This window comes from Girardinichthys multiradiatus, chromosome 4 (assembly GCF_021462225.1).
Source record: "Girardinichthys multiradiatus isolate DD_20200921_A chromosome 4, DD_fGirMul_XY1, whole genome shotgun sequence".
Lineage (NCBI taxonomy): Eukaryota > Metazoa > Chordata > Actinopteri > Cyprinodontiformes > Goodeidae > Girardinichthys > Girardinichthys multiradiatus.
The window spans coordinates 41,151,491-41,169,893 of NC_061797.1; the positions used below are offsets into that span (position 1 = coordinate 41,151,491).

At 37.7% G+C, this 18,403-nt stretch overlaps 1 protein-coding gene across 1 annotated transcript; it reads right to left on the minus strand.

The window, feature by feature from the left end:
- Positions 1 to 2,193: 2,193 nt before the first annotated feature.
- dpep2 (dipeptidase 2) lies at positions 2,194 to 9,254 on the minus strand. The gene is made up of 11 exons (XM_047364154.1): positions 9,109 to 9,254; positions 8,596 to 8,752; positions 8,358 to 8,484; positions 7,630 to 7,759; positions 7,312 to 7,462; positions 7,090 to 7,159; positions 6,482 to 6,658; positions 5,143 to 5,227; positions 4,975 to 5,050; positions 4,699 to 4,834; positions 2,194 to 4,068 (listed from the first exon to the last, which is right to left on the minus strand). The coding sequence occupies exons 2-11, from the start codon at positions 8,748 to 8,750 to the stop codon at positions 3,865 to 3,867; spliced, it is 1,311 nt and encodes a 436-aa protein (XP_047220110.1). The 5' UTR covers positions 8,751 to 8,752; positions 9,109 to 9,254; the 3' UTR covers positions 2,194 to 3,864.
- Between the last annotated feature and the right edge of the window lie 9,149 nt (positions 9,255 to 18,403).

Consider the following 18,403-nt stretch of genomic DNA (forward strand, 5'->3'; position numbering starts at 1 on the left):
TGCACGACAAATTAAAGTAGTCACTATTTTACTTAGAATTCACTACCAGTTTACACACTTTTGTTGTTTGTTATGTGGGTTATATACAGGGGTGAAAGTGACCCGGTACGTCCGGTACTGCGTACCACTAAAAGATCCTGTGCCGGTACTCAGTACCGGGAAGAGAGAAGAATGGCTGTCTGTTATGAAACCGTCATCCAGAACCAGTTACGGCTGCAAAAATTCACGAGCACACAAAGAAGATCAGATCCGCTACCAATAGGCAGTCTAAAACACGATTTAATCTGTTTATAAATATAGTTATTTTCCCCTCATTCCAAATAGTTTCTGAACTGTTCTGCTATGCTGGATCCTCAATGCTCTTGCTTTGCTTCTCTCCCCCGGAGCTCGAGGCTTTTGTGAACGGCCAGCGTTTAAAACGAGCAACGCTACATTTAATGTCTGTCTGCTCGCTGCTAAATACCCCAGTTAAAAGCAAAGGGAGAGAAACTAGTTGTGTTTCATGTTATTTTGCTGAATTACAACACAGTACAACTCGAAAACACCGCTTATGACCAGAGATTTCACATACACTACACGAGAGCGCATGCGCGTTACCTCCAAAACGGAGCGGTTGCCAAGGAGATCGTTGCGTTAGATTTAATGGACTGGGAGATTTTACACAGGTGGTGCACAGATATAAAAAAACGCCCCTTGCATTAGGACAGGATGAACAATAAATCACTTAGCATCTACAGAAAACAACCGAACTGTCAATTTTTTTATTTAAAAGAAAAAACGGAAACTAAAGATGAAAAGTTATGAATTAGAAAATGGTTTATCATTGTTTCATACATGGCAGTTCTTTAACAATTGAAATATATATATATATATATATATATATTCTAAATTTCTACGTCAAGTAATTCTAATTTCTGCATATACAAACAGCCTACAGTAAAGTAAAATATAGATACATTTTAATTAGTTTGAGTTTCGACTTTGCTGAGAGAGAGAGAGATCTCGAGGGGGCCACACATGAGAGTAACAATTAACACACACACACACACACACATATATATATATACCCCCAGTATGCCCCCAGGGCCCCCCCAGCTCTGCCCCTAAGTACCGGCAAGGATTTAAAACTACTTTCACCCCTGGTTATATATCAAACACATGTTTTCATAAACCTGTATTTTGCAATTTGCTCAATGAGTCAGACAAGAACAGCCCAGTCTTATGTCAGACCTCGCTGTTAAAGCAACATTTGTCCACTAGATGAGAACCTTATCCACCTTATTCCTTCTCCCCATGAGGCTTTGTGTGAAAAATGTCCTTCTCACACATAAACAAATGCTATCCTGCAGAGCAAAGGCATAAAAAAAAAACATTTGGGAACATCAACTTTTACCCCTTAAAAGGGCTAATATAATCAGTTCACTCTATTCATCTTTCAACTGGTCTCTGATTATGTATACTAGCATATGTAGTTACTTGCTACGATTGGAGAAGCTACAAACAATCAAAAAGTTCTGAGGTGTATTTACTCACAGTAATAATTGCAGCTGTGCTTTTTTGAAGGAGGCCAGGCACCACCTAAGTTACCTGGATGCAGATGTTGAGGCCTGTCAGACCCTCAATGTCACATTTCAGCTTGGGTTCTAGTCTCACTGTCAGGTGAAATACAGATCAGGCTGCTCCTGTGATGTGGGAAAAGGGTAGTCTTGTATTCATGCAGCTGCAGCATTATAGAACCCAGAAATAATAATATAGGGTCACACAATATCAGGAAAACATGTTATTATGACAGCTTGCTAAATAATATTGCAATATCGTAAATAACTTATTCCTGACGTTTTTGTCATAATGAACCTTACCATCACAGCCAAAAAGTTAGATAAATGATTCTCAATTTATATTAGGGCTTCATGCTATTCTACAATTTATTAAATTATTACTTCAAAAAGCACAGAAATGTGGAGAAGCGTTTTGCCAGTCATAAAGGGGTGTGCATTATTTCAAACTTTTTTTAATCTAAAACCATACCTGATGTTCTTTCTGCAGTGAGACTACCAGGGGAGCTTTAAAATGACATGTTTGTGTGCTTGTGTTTATAGAAACCATTCAAAAATACCATCAAACATTTTTAAAGTACAGTTAGCTACGTTTAAACAGCTACAAAAAAAACAAAAAAAAAAACAGAAAACAGTATTAACATTCAGTAACTTTCAGAATTTTATTCAATTCAATTCAATTCAAATATACTTTATTAAGCCCAAAGGGAAATTAAACAAATTATGAAATGTGGTTGCCAGAATCCTTTCTACAACACCACCAGGAATAAATTGGATAATGTAAATAATGCATTAGATTGACAGATCTTTTTGCAAATAGTTTTCTGAGAGGGCAACATTGACTGCAAGCAACCCTTTCACAATAAGGTTACTTAATGAAAAAATGCAGCAGAGATTTTTTCAGACATGTATAGGCTTGAAATCGTGTGAAAGGCCTTAAATTAATATTCCACATCCATGTATGACTTATAACTGTTTCACTTTAGGATGGGAGTCACTGCAGCAGATAGAACAACAGTTCAAATTGCTCAGATAGCATATTTTGATTCATAAAAGTATTTTCTTTATAAAGGATATTTTATTTATTCCTCTCAAGAAAAAACATATTTATACTATTTATTTTCTGAATATCCCCCCCTGATGTTACAGATACAGTTGCTAGAACTTATTACTACATTGCCTGATGTTGTGTGCAAACAAACGTGTGAACATGCAAACAAAGAATTATGATTCATGTTTTTGCAGAGATATTTCTGCTGTTAGAGATGACAGAAAAGCTGCTTTTCCATAAGTTTTATTAGTACGTTTATTTTGCAAATGTAGAAAATTTAATGGTGACAAGTAGTATGGTATAATTTAAAGAGGCTTATCTTTTAGGAGCTTGTGTACAAGGTTTTCATTGTATTTATATTACAATTTCTGATTTGCAACTGCCACTTAAATCACTTTCCATTGTATAAATAGCTGCATTTTTTTCAATTTTCTACAGTCCAAAAACTGTTAATTTCTTACAATGAGGTACCCAAGGAAATTGATACTAAATGAATTAGAAATTAGAGATATTAAACTATTCTCAGATACATATTTCTTGCTTATTTAAACTTTTTCTCTAATAATAATAATTAGTCTCTTTAACCAGTATGTGCACAAGGGAACATCTATTTTAATAATTATTAAATGTTTGAACAAATTTCTTTTTTTTTGTTTCCTTTTTTGCAAATTTCAAATAAGTGGCAAAATATTCTTCCGTTAAGCACACAAAAACACAGCTCAGTGTATTCATTCAGTTCAAGTGGAATAGTATATATACATATTTTTGCTGCAATTGTCTCTCAAAGTAAACATTAGACGGGCTTCAAAAGATCACATTTGTAGTACTGACTTTTTCTTTAACGTGTTATGTCGTAGCTGTGGGGTTGTATAAAGATAGGTACAATCACTCTAATAAAGTATCAAGTTTTTACAGAGTTGATCCAAGTCTCAGTTGTCCTGCATTTTGTTTTTCCACTGTGCAAATAATGTATGGATTGGCAAAATTCTGCATCCAAAGTTCTGTAAATGTGTTCTATGTCATTAAGATTTAAAGAATGCCTACCCTAATTTGAATAACGACCTGCAGTTACATCAGTATAAGCAATAAAATCTATCTCTCTCTCTCTATATATGTATATATATATATATATTTGTCAAGCACAAAATAATAGTAGGATAATGTGAATATCTACCTACATTTACCTATAATGCACTTAAGGTCTCATCCTTCATGTAGATATTAAAAAAATTGAACTAAAGAAGAAATGAAAAGCATTCAGCCAGGCAAGGAAAGGGAGAAAAGCAGAACTAAGCCCAGGTATAACAAATTCAATGATCCCTCCGCTCTTAAGGATGGACTCTGGTTAGAGGACAATTTTCTCAGGGAAGGATGTTGGAGAACAGATCTGCAGGGGTTCTCAACCTCCTGTAGCGGGATCTCTTCCTCACTTGGCTTCTTCCATCTTAAATAATCTCGAACCTGAAAGGCAGAGGGAGAAAACAAAGAGAAAATATTACATATGTGAATATATAATTTTTTATACCTCTGGCTGATTAAGATTAAAATATTTTTTTTAGTTGGCCAGCATGTTTCCTCTGACAGTAAGTAACATTTTCGTTTGGACCAGCCGGAATCCCAGCTTAAATACAACATAGAATCATTGCATGGAGGCAAAGATTATGGTGATGATGACAAGGCCCTCGATCCCCAAAGACTTGGAATGTGTTGGATCATTCTTCCAGGTACACTTGCACACAGTTTTTGAAGGAACTCGGCAGGTAGGTTATTCCAAACATCTTGGAGAATGAACCATAGATCTTCTGTGGATGTAGGCTTTCTCACTTCCTTCTGTCTCTCCATGTAACCCAAGACACACTTGATGATGTTGAGATCAGGGCTCTGTCTGGGCAATACCATTACTTCCAGTAATTATTGTTCTTCTTTATGCTGAAGATAGTTTTTTAATGACTTTGGCTGTATGCTTGGGTTCGCTCACTTAGCATTTGGTAAATTGATAAAAATAAACAATCATCATTTATATCTCTGAAAGCATAGTGGGATTCCACAGAGTTCCTATAGAGTCTATAGAGACTATAGAATCCAGCTTACCCCCTCAACTTCCTCAAACACTCGCAGGAAGTTCCTTCGAAGGACATTAGCCAATTCATCCTCTGTCCAATTCCTCTTAAGAAGTTCCTGGATTATTACAGGATACTTTGAGACATCTTCTAGTCCCTCAGGAAAGCTATTATAAAAAAAAAAAAAACAGATGAAAGAAATTCTATCTTTTGTGTATTCTTCTTTTATTAATTCTATAGATAGATTTTTAGATAGTATAATGATATACAGTTCTCTGCATGCTGTGCATACAGGTACATGTCTCACCTATTACCACCATCAAAGTCTCCTCCGATTCCTATCGATTCAGCTCCAATAACCCTCTTAATGTGATCAAAGTGGTCTGTTTAAACAGTTGAAACCAAGAATAAACTCAAGTATCAGAAGTTTTAATGCCACATTTAAAAACATATGCAATCAAAAAGGATAATTTACCAGCCAGATGAAAAACATTAGCCTCGCTCTTGCACGAAACAAAAGGGCTGTAAAAATTCACCATGATCAACCCTCGGTTTTTTTTCTGAAACACAGCACAAACACTGATACTACCAAGTAGTATAAAGAAGTATTGCCAACGAATCCTAGACATGTTTGTGTTTCATTTACATTCAGTAAAACTGTACTTGCATTGATAAATAAGGTCAAAGCAGAAGTCTGTGTGTTGTGTCAGCCTCTGTATAAGCAAACAGAGGCATTTGACATAATGAGAAACATGCCATGTCAAGATGTGTAATAGCAGCATAAGGGTGGTATTACCCTGAGGTACTAGTCATGCCTTTGTAACAGCAAAGTAAAAATTAGGAGAGAGCTATAATCTTTCCTATTGATCAGAATTTATCCATATCCAGTTTTAAAGACAGGCAAAATAATTGGCTACAAAGTTTTAATTGCTTTGGCTTATAATATCACAATGCATGTTCTAATGTTAAATAAATATTTAGAATAATACAAAGATTAAGAAAAAAGACATTGGAGTTCAGCAGAAGAAACTCAAAACTTTAAACCCGTTATGCTGACACAGAGAAGCGTGTGCCCCAAGGACAACGGTTGGCATATGCTGAAATATAATGGGATCCCTGTGAATGTGTGTGTATATGCAAGAGCGCCAAAGGCACACAAACCTTAATGGCTGGCAGAAGATCTAAAAGTCAGACACAGGAAGCACATTTAGATGGGAGTGATTATTTAAAGTCTGAACCTCCTACAAGTGTTTGCTTGAGCTTATCATGGCGTACATTAAAGAAGTATCAGAAAAACCTTGTTAAAAAGACTTGTTAATGCTTATCAAGTATGCAAAGATTCCAAAATAATTTTCAAAAAGTTTGGACTTGAAATAACGAAACTCAGTTCCAAAGTTCTGGTGCAGTTGACCAAAAAAAAAAAAAAAACAGGACATTAACAGAAATTTCTGAAAGCTAGTAAAAATCATCAATAATTACTAGCGCAAAACATTTATCATTTAAAAAATTATGCTTGAATGCCTATCCAGATGATAAATATATAAATACTGTTTATGGAAGTATATGAAAACTTCCCATGGTTTATATAAAGGTTGAAGTGTGTTGATCACTATCATTTTGGCCAATGTACACTGACATCTATGGTTCCAAACTCTTCAATTTTGCTATGAAGAGTGATTAAGGACCTTATTTTGTGTAAAAACTAATTTATTCTGCAGGATGTTGTTTTTATGATAGAAATCTGCTTGCAGATGTTCTATGATGTTGGCACTAACCAACAAACCACAGATGATTCAGCAAACATTGTTTCTCACCAAATCGTGAAGCAGCCAGTCTGGTACATTACGACTGTGGTTACAGATCGTGTAGGAGGACGAATGGCTGAAAATGACTGGAGCCTTTGAATGCTTCAGAACAGCTGAAGCAGTGCCCCAAGACGTGTGGGAAATATCCACTATCATTCCCAGTCTGTTCATCTCATCCACCACAGCCTGAAAAAAAGTGAAAAAAACATTTGAAATCCATTTAAATTACCATTTACATATCAGGAAAAGGAAGAAAATGGAATAATCAGTCACAGTACATCAATAGAAGGTTAGAGACCACACATGTGAACACTCTGTTATTGATATCTAAAGGAAGTCCTACATTCTGAAGTTCATAGGTCCAGCTAAGCAAATAAATATATACCACAGACATCTACAACCCCTTTCATTATAAACAAAACCACTATTCACTTTTTCTTCCTACTTTTCAAATAGAAACAAATCGCAACAAATTTGAAAAACACAACTTAATATCCGCAGGTTATATTCCCTCAATTTGATTAGGTAAATATGGTGAAAATAAACTGCATGCAAGCTGTGTGGGATGTGATAAATGACAGATTGCTACGGTTACTCCCACTAAAGTTTAACCTTACCTTTCCAAATGTTGTCAGGCTGTTATTGTGTCTTATAAAGACATCATAAAATGTTGAAGATGATTCAGCCCTGCATCAAAAGGCAAATATAGATTAATATGAAGGTGGGAAGCAAAAGACTACTGATTATCTTGATATGATATACACCCTAAAGACAAGAAATCTAATGTTTTGAATTTTGCTGTTAATTGCACATAGTATATTGCATGCTTTTTAGATTACCAGGGAGTATTGCATGAATGAGTGAGGGACATGGAGCGGACTCCAAGCAGATAAAACATGCGCAGTGCTGGAAGGCTGCTATCAATGGAGTGGCCACCTTCAATACTTATCAGACAAGCAATTTTTTTATTCATCGCAGAAGCCCTCAGTTCTGCAAAGACAGACATGCTTTTACAATTCAAAAAAGCACTCATTGCATCTGTTCTTTCATTAATTAGGAAAAGTAACATTTGGTACAAGCCCTGTAACATATGGATAAGGAATCAATAAGAAAATCAGTAAGTCTTGGGCTCTTTAACAAGAGAATGAGTACTATACCCTGAGTGGAAGTGACCAGTTCAAAGTCAGGGAATTCGGTGCACATACGTCTGACAACATCTATTTGTTCCAAAGTCAGCCGCACAGCATCCATCTTCTGTGCCCCACACAGAACATAGACTGCAAACATCTGAAAAAGGGAAGTGGATGTCAAACAAAAAAACAAGAATTGTTTATTAAAAGCTACTCTACTGGATTGAGAAATAGTAATAATAATAGTGTGGAGTACAATGAACTCATTGCTATGTTCTAGAAACTAGTTTCAGATGATTTGAACTTTGTAACATGGTGCATTATCCTGCTGCAAGTAGGCCTTAGAAGATGAGAAAACTTTAGTCATAATGGAATGGACACCATAAGCAACAATGCTCAAGTAGTCTGTGATGTTTAATGATGCGTAATTAGTGCTAAGGGTACTAAAAAATATCCCCCACACCATTAACGCAACCACCAAAACAGGCATTTCCATCCACACAACTGCTGCCAACTGGTATTTTCTCTTTTTTTGGTCCATCTTAGAGATGGCTGTGCATTAAAAATCACAGCAAAATCACATCAGATTAGCTGCGATTAGCTTTGAACTACTCAATCATGCCACCTTCAAAGTCACTTTACAATTTGTGTTAAAAAGGAATTGTAGCTATAAGGTGAATGCCAGTGAATGCACATACAGGCTGTATGCACAAAAACCATGTCACAAATGCTGATTCAGTTAAGCCCTGAAGTACCTGTGTCTGTACATGGCCTGCTCTGAGGCGGGAGATGTCAGTGGCCACTTTGTTGAGATGGGTCAGATTGATCTTGCTCAGTTTATTGTTGTGAAGGATCCTCAGCTGGAGCGCTATATCATTATGACTTCAGCGAGCAGAAGGAAGAGTAGGGAGAACATCATTTTAATCTGATTTTAGCCACTCATTTCCAAGATTGATAATTTCTGTGTAGGATTAACACATATGCACCCATTACCCGTCAATAAGAGGGTATTTGTATGTCAAGTTGTGTGCCCTTTCCTTTTCAGCGTATCCAGATATGAAGCGGCACAAAGAGAAAGCCAGCAGAGCTCTGAGAGAGAGCATACAAAGGCTGCATGAAGCACCTAATATAGTTTTTCTACAAGACATTTCTGAGGAGAGAAACACCACATGGGCATGTCAGTTATTTTTGACCACAAATGTTACAGCTGTATGATCAAAAAACACACAAAGAAAATAACATCAAATAGTGAATGTATTCAAAACTCAGCTTTAATTTGAATATACCTTAGAGTTTATAAAACGTTAATACAATGGTATTTATAAACATATTAAGACCATTTTATAAAGAGCCTATCACATGCTTGTTTAGGTTACATGCATCCACACTAATTAAAATGGCAAAAAAGAGTTAACAATTCCTTCTTAAGAGAGGAGTAATTTATATGCATCGCCATAATCGGCTAAATATAAGAACAGTTCATTCAAACTACAGCCACAATCTTACCAGACCGGCACCTGTGAACCTGTTGACTGTCTTGTTGACAAATCGTTCGATCCGTCTAGCTCTCCGCTCCGTATTAATAAAGAGCGCACAATGCAAACATAGCAGAAGAGTCTGTTGCGTTCAAATGCGATCTGAAAAAGTGCAATATGATTGGGTCCGGTTTTACTTGACGCAGATAGAAAACTCTAAATTTGTTTATGATCATTAGCATTTGCAACGTAAGCACAGACGGTAATTAAAGTAATGCTGGAGACATTAAAGTTGGAGTTTGCAAAGTCAAAACGTGCTTTTGTTCAACTTTCACCACTTCTTCACGAAACAAGGAATTAACACCACCTGCTGCTCGAAACAAGAATAGCGATTTTTACAATCAAACTACTACCACATCTAAGGTAACAAGACACACTTTATCCATAAAGGAAAGATTTAAAATTTGCACACGTTGTTAAAACCTGTAAAGTAACATGCCACAAGGAAATGTCAGCAAACATGTATATTACCTATGTCGGAAGTCGAAATAAGAAACAAAGCTTACGGAAACTTTGCAAAAAAAAAAAAAAAAAAAAAGCATTTTGGTCAGCTTTGCTTGATCAAAGAGAGAATATTGATATTTAAAGGGAATGTACTGTTTTTAATACAGGAATGTTATGTTGTGTCTTTGTGATTGTGCAATCGCTGTATCCAAACATGCAGTGCATCGCAAATATTTTCACCTCTCTTGGCATTTTTCATGTTTTGTTGCCTCACAACCTGGAATTCAAATAGATTGAGAGTTTACATAACTCAGTTTACAGAAGATGTCCTAATGTTTTTGTGATGCACACAACAAATAGGACAAAATAACAGAAATCCTATGCATAACTGTGGCCCCACCCCCCAAAAAACTACTTTGAAGAGCTAACTTTTGCGGCAGTTCCAGCTGCAAGTTGCTTTGCAGAAGTCTCTATGAGCCTGCTACATCTTGCCACTGGTATTTTTGCCTGTTACTCAAGGCAAAACTACTGCAGTTCCTTCATGTTGGGTGGTTTTTGTTTGTGAACAGCGATACTCGTCTTTCGCTTCATCCAGGACCGGGTCGCAGGGGCAGCAGAATCAGTAGAGACACCCAGACATCCCTCTTCCCAGACACCTCCTCCAGCTCCTCTGGGGGAAGCCCAAGGCGTTCCCAGGCCAGCCGAGATACATACAGTAGTCCCTCCAGCGTGTCCTGGGCAGTCCCCTGGGCCTCCTCCCGGTGGGACGTGCCTGGAACACCTCCCGGGGAAGGCGTCCAGGAGGCATCCGGTATAGATGCCCAAGCCATCTCAACTAGCTCCTCTTGATGTGAAGGAGCAGCTGCTCTACTCAGAACATCTCCCAGATGGCCGAGCTCCTCACCCTATCTCTAAAGGAGTGCCCGCCCACCCAACAGAAGAAGCTCATTTCAGCCACTTGTATCCGGGATCTTGTTCTTCGGTCATGACCCCAAGTTTATGGCCATAGGTGAGGGTAGAGACGTAGACCGACTGGTAAATCGAGAGCTTCGCTTTTCGGCTCAGCTCTTTCTTGACCACAACGGACCGGCACAGCGTCCTCATTACTCCAGCAACCGCACTGATCCGTCTGTCAATCTCCCACTCCATTCTCCCCTCACTCGTGCACAAGACCCCTAGATACTTGAACTCCTCCACTTGAGGCAGGAATTCCCCTCCAACCTGAAGAGGAAAAGCCCCCCTTTTCCAGTCTAGAACCATGGCCTCGGACTTGGAGGAGCTGATCGTCATCACAGCCGCTTCACACTCGGCTGCGAACCGCCCCAGTGCATGCTGTAGGTTTTGACTAGAGGGGGCCAGCAGGACCACATATATATATACAGGGGTTGGACAATGAAACTGAAACATCTGATTTTAGACCACAATAATTTATTAGTATGGTGTAGGGCCTCCTTTTGCGGCCAATTCAGCGTCAATTCGTCTTGGGAATGACATATACAAGTCCTGCACAGTGGTCAGAGAGATTTTAAGACATTCTTCTTGCAGGATAGTGGCCAGGTCACTACGTGATACTGGTGGAGGAAAACGTTTACCTGACTCCAAAACACCCCAAAGTGGCTCAATAATATTTAGATCTGGTGACTGTGCAGGCCATGGGAGATGTTCAACTTCACTTTCATGTTCATCAAACCAATATTTCACCAGTCTTGCTGTGTGTATTGGTGCATTGTCATCCTGATACACGGCACCACCTTCAGGATACAATGTTTGAACCATTGGATGCACATGGTCCTCAAGAATGGTTCGGTAGTCCTTGGCAGTGACACGCCATCTAGCATAAGTATTGGGCCAAGGGAATGCCATGATATGGCAGCCCAAACCATCACTGATCCACGCCCATGCTTCACTCTGGGCAACTGTCTGGGTGGTACGCTTCTTTGGGGCTTCTCCACACCGTAACTCTCCCGGATGTGGGGAAAACAGTAAAGGTGGACTCATCAGAGAACAATACATGTTTCACATTGTCCACAGCCCAAGATTTGCGCTCCTTGCACCCTTGAAACCGACGTTTGGCATTGGCATGAGTGACCAAAGGTTTGGCTATAGCAGCCCAGCTGTGTATATTGACCCTGTGGAGCTCCCGACGGACAGTTCTGGTGGAAACACGAGAGTTGAGATGCACATTTAATTCTGCCGTGATTTGGGCAGCCGTTGTTTTATGTTTTTTGGATACAATCCGGGTTAGAACCCGAACATCCCTTTCAGACAGCTTCCTCTTGCATCCACAGTTAATCCTGTTGGATGTAGTTCGTCCTTCTTGGTGGTATGCTGACATTACCCTGGATACCGTGGCTCTTGATACATCACAAAGACTTGCTGTCTTGGTCACAGATGCGCCAGCAAGACGTGCACCAACAATTTGTCCTCTTTTGAACTCTGGTATGTCACCCATAATGTTGTGTGCATTTCAATATTTTGAGCAAAACTGTGCTCTTACCCTGTTAATTGAACCTTCACACTCTGATCTTACTGGTGCAATGTGCAATCAATGAAGACTGGCTACCAGGCTGGTCCAATTTAGCCATGAAACCTCCCACACTAAAATGACAGGTGTTTCAGTTTCATTGTCCAACCCCTGTATATACATACACATATACTCACCGGCCACTTTATTAGGCACACCTTACTAGTACCGGGTTGGACCCCTTTTGCCTTCAGTACTGCCTTAATCCTTCATGGCATAGATTCAACAAAGTACTGGAAACATTCCTCAGAGAGTTTACTCCATATTGACATGATAGCATCACACAGATGCTGCAGATTTGTCAGCTGCATATCCATGATGCAAATCTCCCGTTCCACCACATCCCAAAGATGCTCTATTGGACTGAGATGTGGTGACTGTGGAGGCCATTTGAGTACGTTGAACCCATTGTGATGTTCAAGAAACCAGTCTGTGATGATTCGTATTTGATGACATGGCGCGTTATCCTGCTGGAAGTAACTATCAGAAGATGGGTACACTGTGGTCATAAAGGGACGGACATGGTCAGCAACAATACTCAGGTAGGCTGTGGCGTTGACACAATGCTCAATTGGTACTAAGGGGCCCAAAGTGTGCCAAGAAAATATCCCCACACCATTACACCACCACTACCAGCCTGAACCGTTGATACAAGGCAGGATGGATCCATGCTTTCATGTTGTTGACACCAAATTCTGACCCTACCATCTGAATGTCGCAGCAGAAATCGAGAGTCATCAGACCAGGAAACGTTATTCCACAGAACTGCCCTCACTGGATATTTTCTCTTTTTCGGACCTTTCTCTGTAAACCCTAGAGATGGTAGTGCGTAAAAATCCCAGTAGATCAGCAGTGTCTGAAATACTCAGACCAGCCCGTCTGGCACCAACAACCATGTCATGTTCAAAGTCACTTAAATCACTTTTCTTCCCCATTCTGATGCTTGGTTTAAACTGCAGCAGATCGTCTTGACCATGTCTACATTCCTAAATGCATTGAGTTGCTGCCATGTGATTGGCTGATTAGATATTTGCGTTAACGAACAGTTGGACAGGTGTACCTAATAAAGTGGCCAGTGAGTGTATATAGTGGTGTTTTCTGCATAATTTGCTCCATGTTGTGCCTGATATATCTAAAACATCTGGTTCCTATTGCTATTGTGTGTTCGTCATGTGGTGGCAGCACATGAAGTAGAATTATTGCAAATAGTGTGTGGACATGTATGAAATATTCTATACACTTTTGATATTGTAATAATTGGTAGGCTGAATCAACTGCATATTGTTCACATTTTTACAGTCTTGACTCCAGTTTGCCATGCACTGTGAAGCTTTATTTACAATGCCTTGTAAAAGTATTCATACATTATGTTCCACATTTTCAGATGCTAGCATCACAATTATCAGTATATTTAGTAGACCAACACAAAGTAGCGCAGAGTTGTTAATTAAGAGAAAATGCTACATGGTTTTCAAAAATTGTACAAAAAAAAATCTGAAAAGGGTGGCTGGGGTTTTGCTTCAGGACCTATTACCCCCACCACCAGATTATTAACACAATGAACACTTAACAGCCAAAGTAATTAGATATTGTGCTGGGGAATAGCATGCAGATATACACAAACATATTTAATCTAATTTGTCTTCTTTTGTAAAACAAATGTGTGTATAAGCATGTGAAACTGAAGTTGCTATGTAATTCAACCCTATTTGAAACTTCAGCATAACTTTATCCCAGCCACTCTCCTTAACAAACTTCTGAGGCATTCATAGAACAGCTTTATTTACATTAAGATCAAATCACTCACAAGTACGTTGCATTTACTAAGTAGGTGACGGCTATAGGCAATTAGTTGCACTAGATTTTATTTAAGGGTATCAGAGTTTAGAGAGACAAATACAAATGCCTTCCACATTATTATTCAACACACAATTTAAATCCATTTCTCATTTTGCTTCTACTTCACAATTATTCACTACATTGTGTTCAGTCACCAATAATCCCATAAAATACCATGAAGTTTGTGGAAACAATATTTGACATTTTGTTGACAAAATGTAAAAAAAAACAAAAAACCATATATATATATATATATATATATATATATAGATATAGATATAGATATAGATATAGATATAGACATATCAACTTTTATTTAATTTAGTAAGTAATCACAACTATGTTGATATTACTTGACCAATCCCCCTGCTGTGCAGAATGGAAACCCAGCTGAGACTATTTGAATTCAAATGAACCAAATCATTTAGTCGTATTGTCGACCTTTCTATGGATTGTTGCTAGCAACACTAGACACAGCTTCCTCCTATTATCCTATGCCTGAGATGTTTGATTTGATACCTTACTATTTGCATATATGATTTTTAAATAGCTTATAAGTGAACAATTAACAGAAAGGTAAATACAGTTTTAAAACAGATTAATTTGAAGCACTATTTCATTTAATCAAAAAAATCAACCACAATGTTTCATAGAAACATACGAGGTAAATCTGTCAAAACGACTTACCCAATACAACCATAAACAATTTTTATTTTTAGTTGAACTTACATAAAATTCATCACCATAGAAAAGTTATTGTACATGTGTGGCTCTCGTTCTTTGTGGTTTACTATGTTTTTTGAGAGATTTCCTTTGCTTAACATAAAGCAGGAACACATTATCTGTTTTTTATGCAGTAAGACCATGTTGTGAATTAATCTTGTATAAATAAGTTTAAACCAGACTCATCTGCTTCGAGTCTCCAAACTGGAGAAAACACTTTATGAAAATTGAGAGAAAAAAAAAAAGAAAACATAAAAGAGTGACATCAAGTTATTATTTGTGTGTGTTTGCACTCCTTCACCAAAATGCATGCAGCTTTTAAATTAATTAAAATATTACCACAGATTATTGTAGATAGGGATGGGAAACACACTCTATTCTCACAGCATAATGCACCCTATAAACTTTTCTATTCAAACACAACTAAAGTTCAAGGGTGAAACAGTAAAACAAAGTCAAAAAGGTAATCGGTTAAAATTAATAATGCATGAATCACACCCACTGTAATTATTTTCCATGTGCAAAAAGAAGTGCATAAAAAAATGCATAAACAAAAAGACAAATATATGCCCTATACTGAAACCTACTGCCATTTAGTTGACAGAGATTTGTTATTAATATTTTGAAGTTGAATTGTATGCAGTTGACTCTGAGCTCTCTTCTTCACTAGAGGGCAGCAACACTCAGCTGCTTTACTTAGTTTTTTTGACATATTATGTCCAAGAGTATTACATATGTCTGTATAAAACTTAGCCAAGCACCAATATGATAAAAACAGAATAACCAACTACTAAATATAAAATCAAAGTCTCAGATCATATTAAGCTTTGCAAATGCCCCAAAGCACATGGCATTTTTACATCAATGCCCTTTAACATTCTAAAACCCCATAAATGCTGTGTCATATTGTAATAAAATGCATTTTTACACCTACTGAACCCCAGATGTTTTTTTTTTCTAAATATTCACAATTTGTGTAAATACAGTTGACCTTTTTTTCCATCATTTTAAGGAATGCTGAAGACATTTTGGTCTACAAACTTGCCATTTTCTTTTTTCTTTTTTTTGCCCTGGATTCTGGCAGCCATGGAGTTAGTGTTCATTATCTGTTCTTACAGCTTTCACTTCAGCACAGCAATTACATCCTCAGCTGCACTGATTAATCCAACATGGAGACATTTTGCAAAATGGTTTTGAAAAGACATTTCCAGACACTTACCAGGGAGTAGCTGCGGCACAGCTTGTTTATGCAGATAGACCACAGGCAGTCAAATGGCAATAAGATGTTTTCAACAACTGCTTAAGGGTTCTTTTACACTCTTGTGTATGCTGTGCTGGAAACAATAGACTGTTTAGAAAATGATTAATATATTTTATTTTGCCCCTGACATAAGCTGAAGATATCTAATGTCATGTTTGGGCAATGTACATTTCTTTATTGTTCCTCATATTACCTCTTTGGTCATTTGTTACAATGTGCCCCCGCCCAACTCTCAGCTTAACTGCTTAACCTTCCATTCTCTCCAAGCAATCACATAATCAATCAATGTCCTATTGCTTGACAAAACGGACAAAGGAAGTGTGTGAGCGAGAAAAACCTTTTGCCCTGTTGGAACAAGCAAAAGGAATGTCGACTTCTGAGGGCTAACGCAGGCAGAAAACACAGGCCCAGTAAATATTCAATTTAAAGGATTCCCAGATAAGGCGAGTTGAAAAATTGAGGCGGCACCCATTCTTCTAGATAAGAGAAGACGGAGCCATCTGGAGGCTGGGAGATAGCAAACTCCCACGCCATCCCAAAGACCTCACTCTCATCTGCTGCAGAGGCAGAGAGGGGAGAAATGGAGTGCCAACACTTTCTTTATGTTAACTTCACAACAAATGTATTCACATTCAGAGCACACAGTTAGTTACTGACTTTGGTCAAGAAAATATTACTGCCTCGTCCACCTTTACAGAATCTTCTTTTTTCTGATAATGCTTTCTATTATACAATTTGGTGCCCATTTAAGCTGGACATTATTTTTTACTTTAAGTATACTCTTGGAGATAAACCAAAATAATGAAAGCACCAACTTTCATCTGTGTTTTAATTACAATTTCAGTAGAATTGAAATCCATTTTATTGATATTGTGCCAAATTACAATTAATATAATCTCAATGCACTTTACAAACAGATTCATGGGCAGCTATAAAATCCAGTTCAGTCCAAATTCAGTTTCAAAACAATCCAGTCAAACAATCCTTTATTTTATTTTAAAGTATTCTCTCCACTCTGTTTAAATAGATCTATAAGGTCACACTGTATTGCTTTTATATACATTTTGAATAAATCTTTTAAAACAAACAATATTGGTAAACAGACTCCAAGTCTGTGAATAACCTTGTCCACAATCCTATAATGCACCTATTTGACGCCTCCACCAACCTAATTTGCGGCACCTACATTGGATTTAGCTCTGGGATAATGTTTTGTCAGTATGTTTTATCTGTTCTCTCACTCAGGTAACGCTGTGCCGTTATCCCTAATTACCCGTCTGCATTTCACACTTGGTCCTGAATCCTTAATGCATGATAACATGTGCAGGTCGATTTGAAATTTACTTGTAGGGATTATCTTTTTTTTTTTTTTTGACCCGGGCTGCAGACCCGCTGGCCCATAGTCTCCTGGGTGAAAGCTGTTAACTCTGTGATAACGGTGACCTGAAATGATAACCTTCTGGGAGTCTTGAGGACATGCAGTTTGCTACATGTGAGCTGTTTTGCAGTCGCAGCATTTCTTATTCAACCTTGGTTGTTCCGCTCTGCTCTGATTCATTTAATAGGATTGAGAGGGAGGGTGGTCACTTTTTTCCACCAAAACAGTTAAAGTCCTTGTGATCACTTTGTGATGCTTTTTTTTAATATTTCTTTGTAAAATTAATTTGATTGCAGTCTGTAGCTGCTTTTTTTATTTTTTTAACTGAAATAATGTTGTCTACACAAACATCTTTTACAGTGATTGATACCATCTTTGCAGACTATAACCTACAGTAAATATGATAAATGCATAAAAATTACAATTAACAATTTCTTTTTTAAAGTTTAGGCAACAGAAATGTACAACCAACACAATTGAATGCATATGGTTTCGTTGCTATAGATTTCAGCTCCTTCTGTTTAAACCTTTGCAATAACTCCGTTTGAACAGTAATAACATCTAAATGGTGTAAAGTAAAAAGGTGATGCATTATTTCCGTCTGAGAAGCTGCATGGAGCTGTTTTAAAATGTGATCCTGTGTAAATCTGAGTTTTATGTGTAATATTTTCCTTGTGAAATAGAAGATGATTAGGAGGGGAAAAAAAATGACAAAAGATACGGTGCCGTACTGGAAGGCCCGCAGGCCAAGATGAGAAGGAGTGTACCTTATTGCCTTGGTTTCATATTTTGCAGCAACAGTGCAGTGTAAAGCTCCGTCAAGCCTAGTTTAAATCCCTTTTCTACTCTGTGTTGTGTGATGTTATATAGTTATCTTAATGATAATCTCTGCCTGTATTTCTCCCCCTGGCATTTCTGTCAGGCTGGGTTGGTTTGCTCCTTATCAACAGCTTTGTCATTAAATCAGCTTTTCTACAGACAAATTTCACTGCCGGTATTCTTATCAAAACATCAGCACACTGTGATTTTTCTTATTTTGTTCCATTAGAGCTTTGCATAGTGATGTAACAAAAAAAAGATAAAATACAAAAGAAAAC

Excerpts from the sequence above, each read along its gene's own strand:
- dpep2 (XM_047364154.1), bottom strand. The coding sequence starts at position 8,750 with ATGTCTTGTAGAAAAACTATATTAGGTGCTTCATGCAGCCTTTGTATG. Across the intron at positions 7,160-7,311 it reads CATTCATGCAATACTCCCTG|GGCTGAATCATCTTCAACAT; the intron begins GTAATCTAAAAA and ends CTTTTGATGCAG. Across the intron at positions 5,228-6,481 it reads ACTGGCTGCTTCACGATTTG|AAAAAAAACCGAGGGTTGAT; the intron begins GTGAGAAACAAT and ends GCTGTGTTTCAG.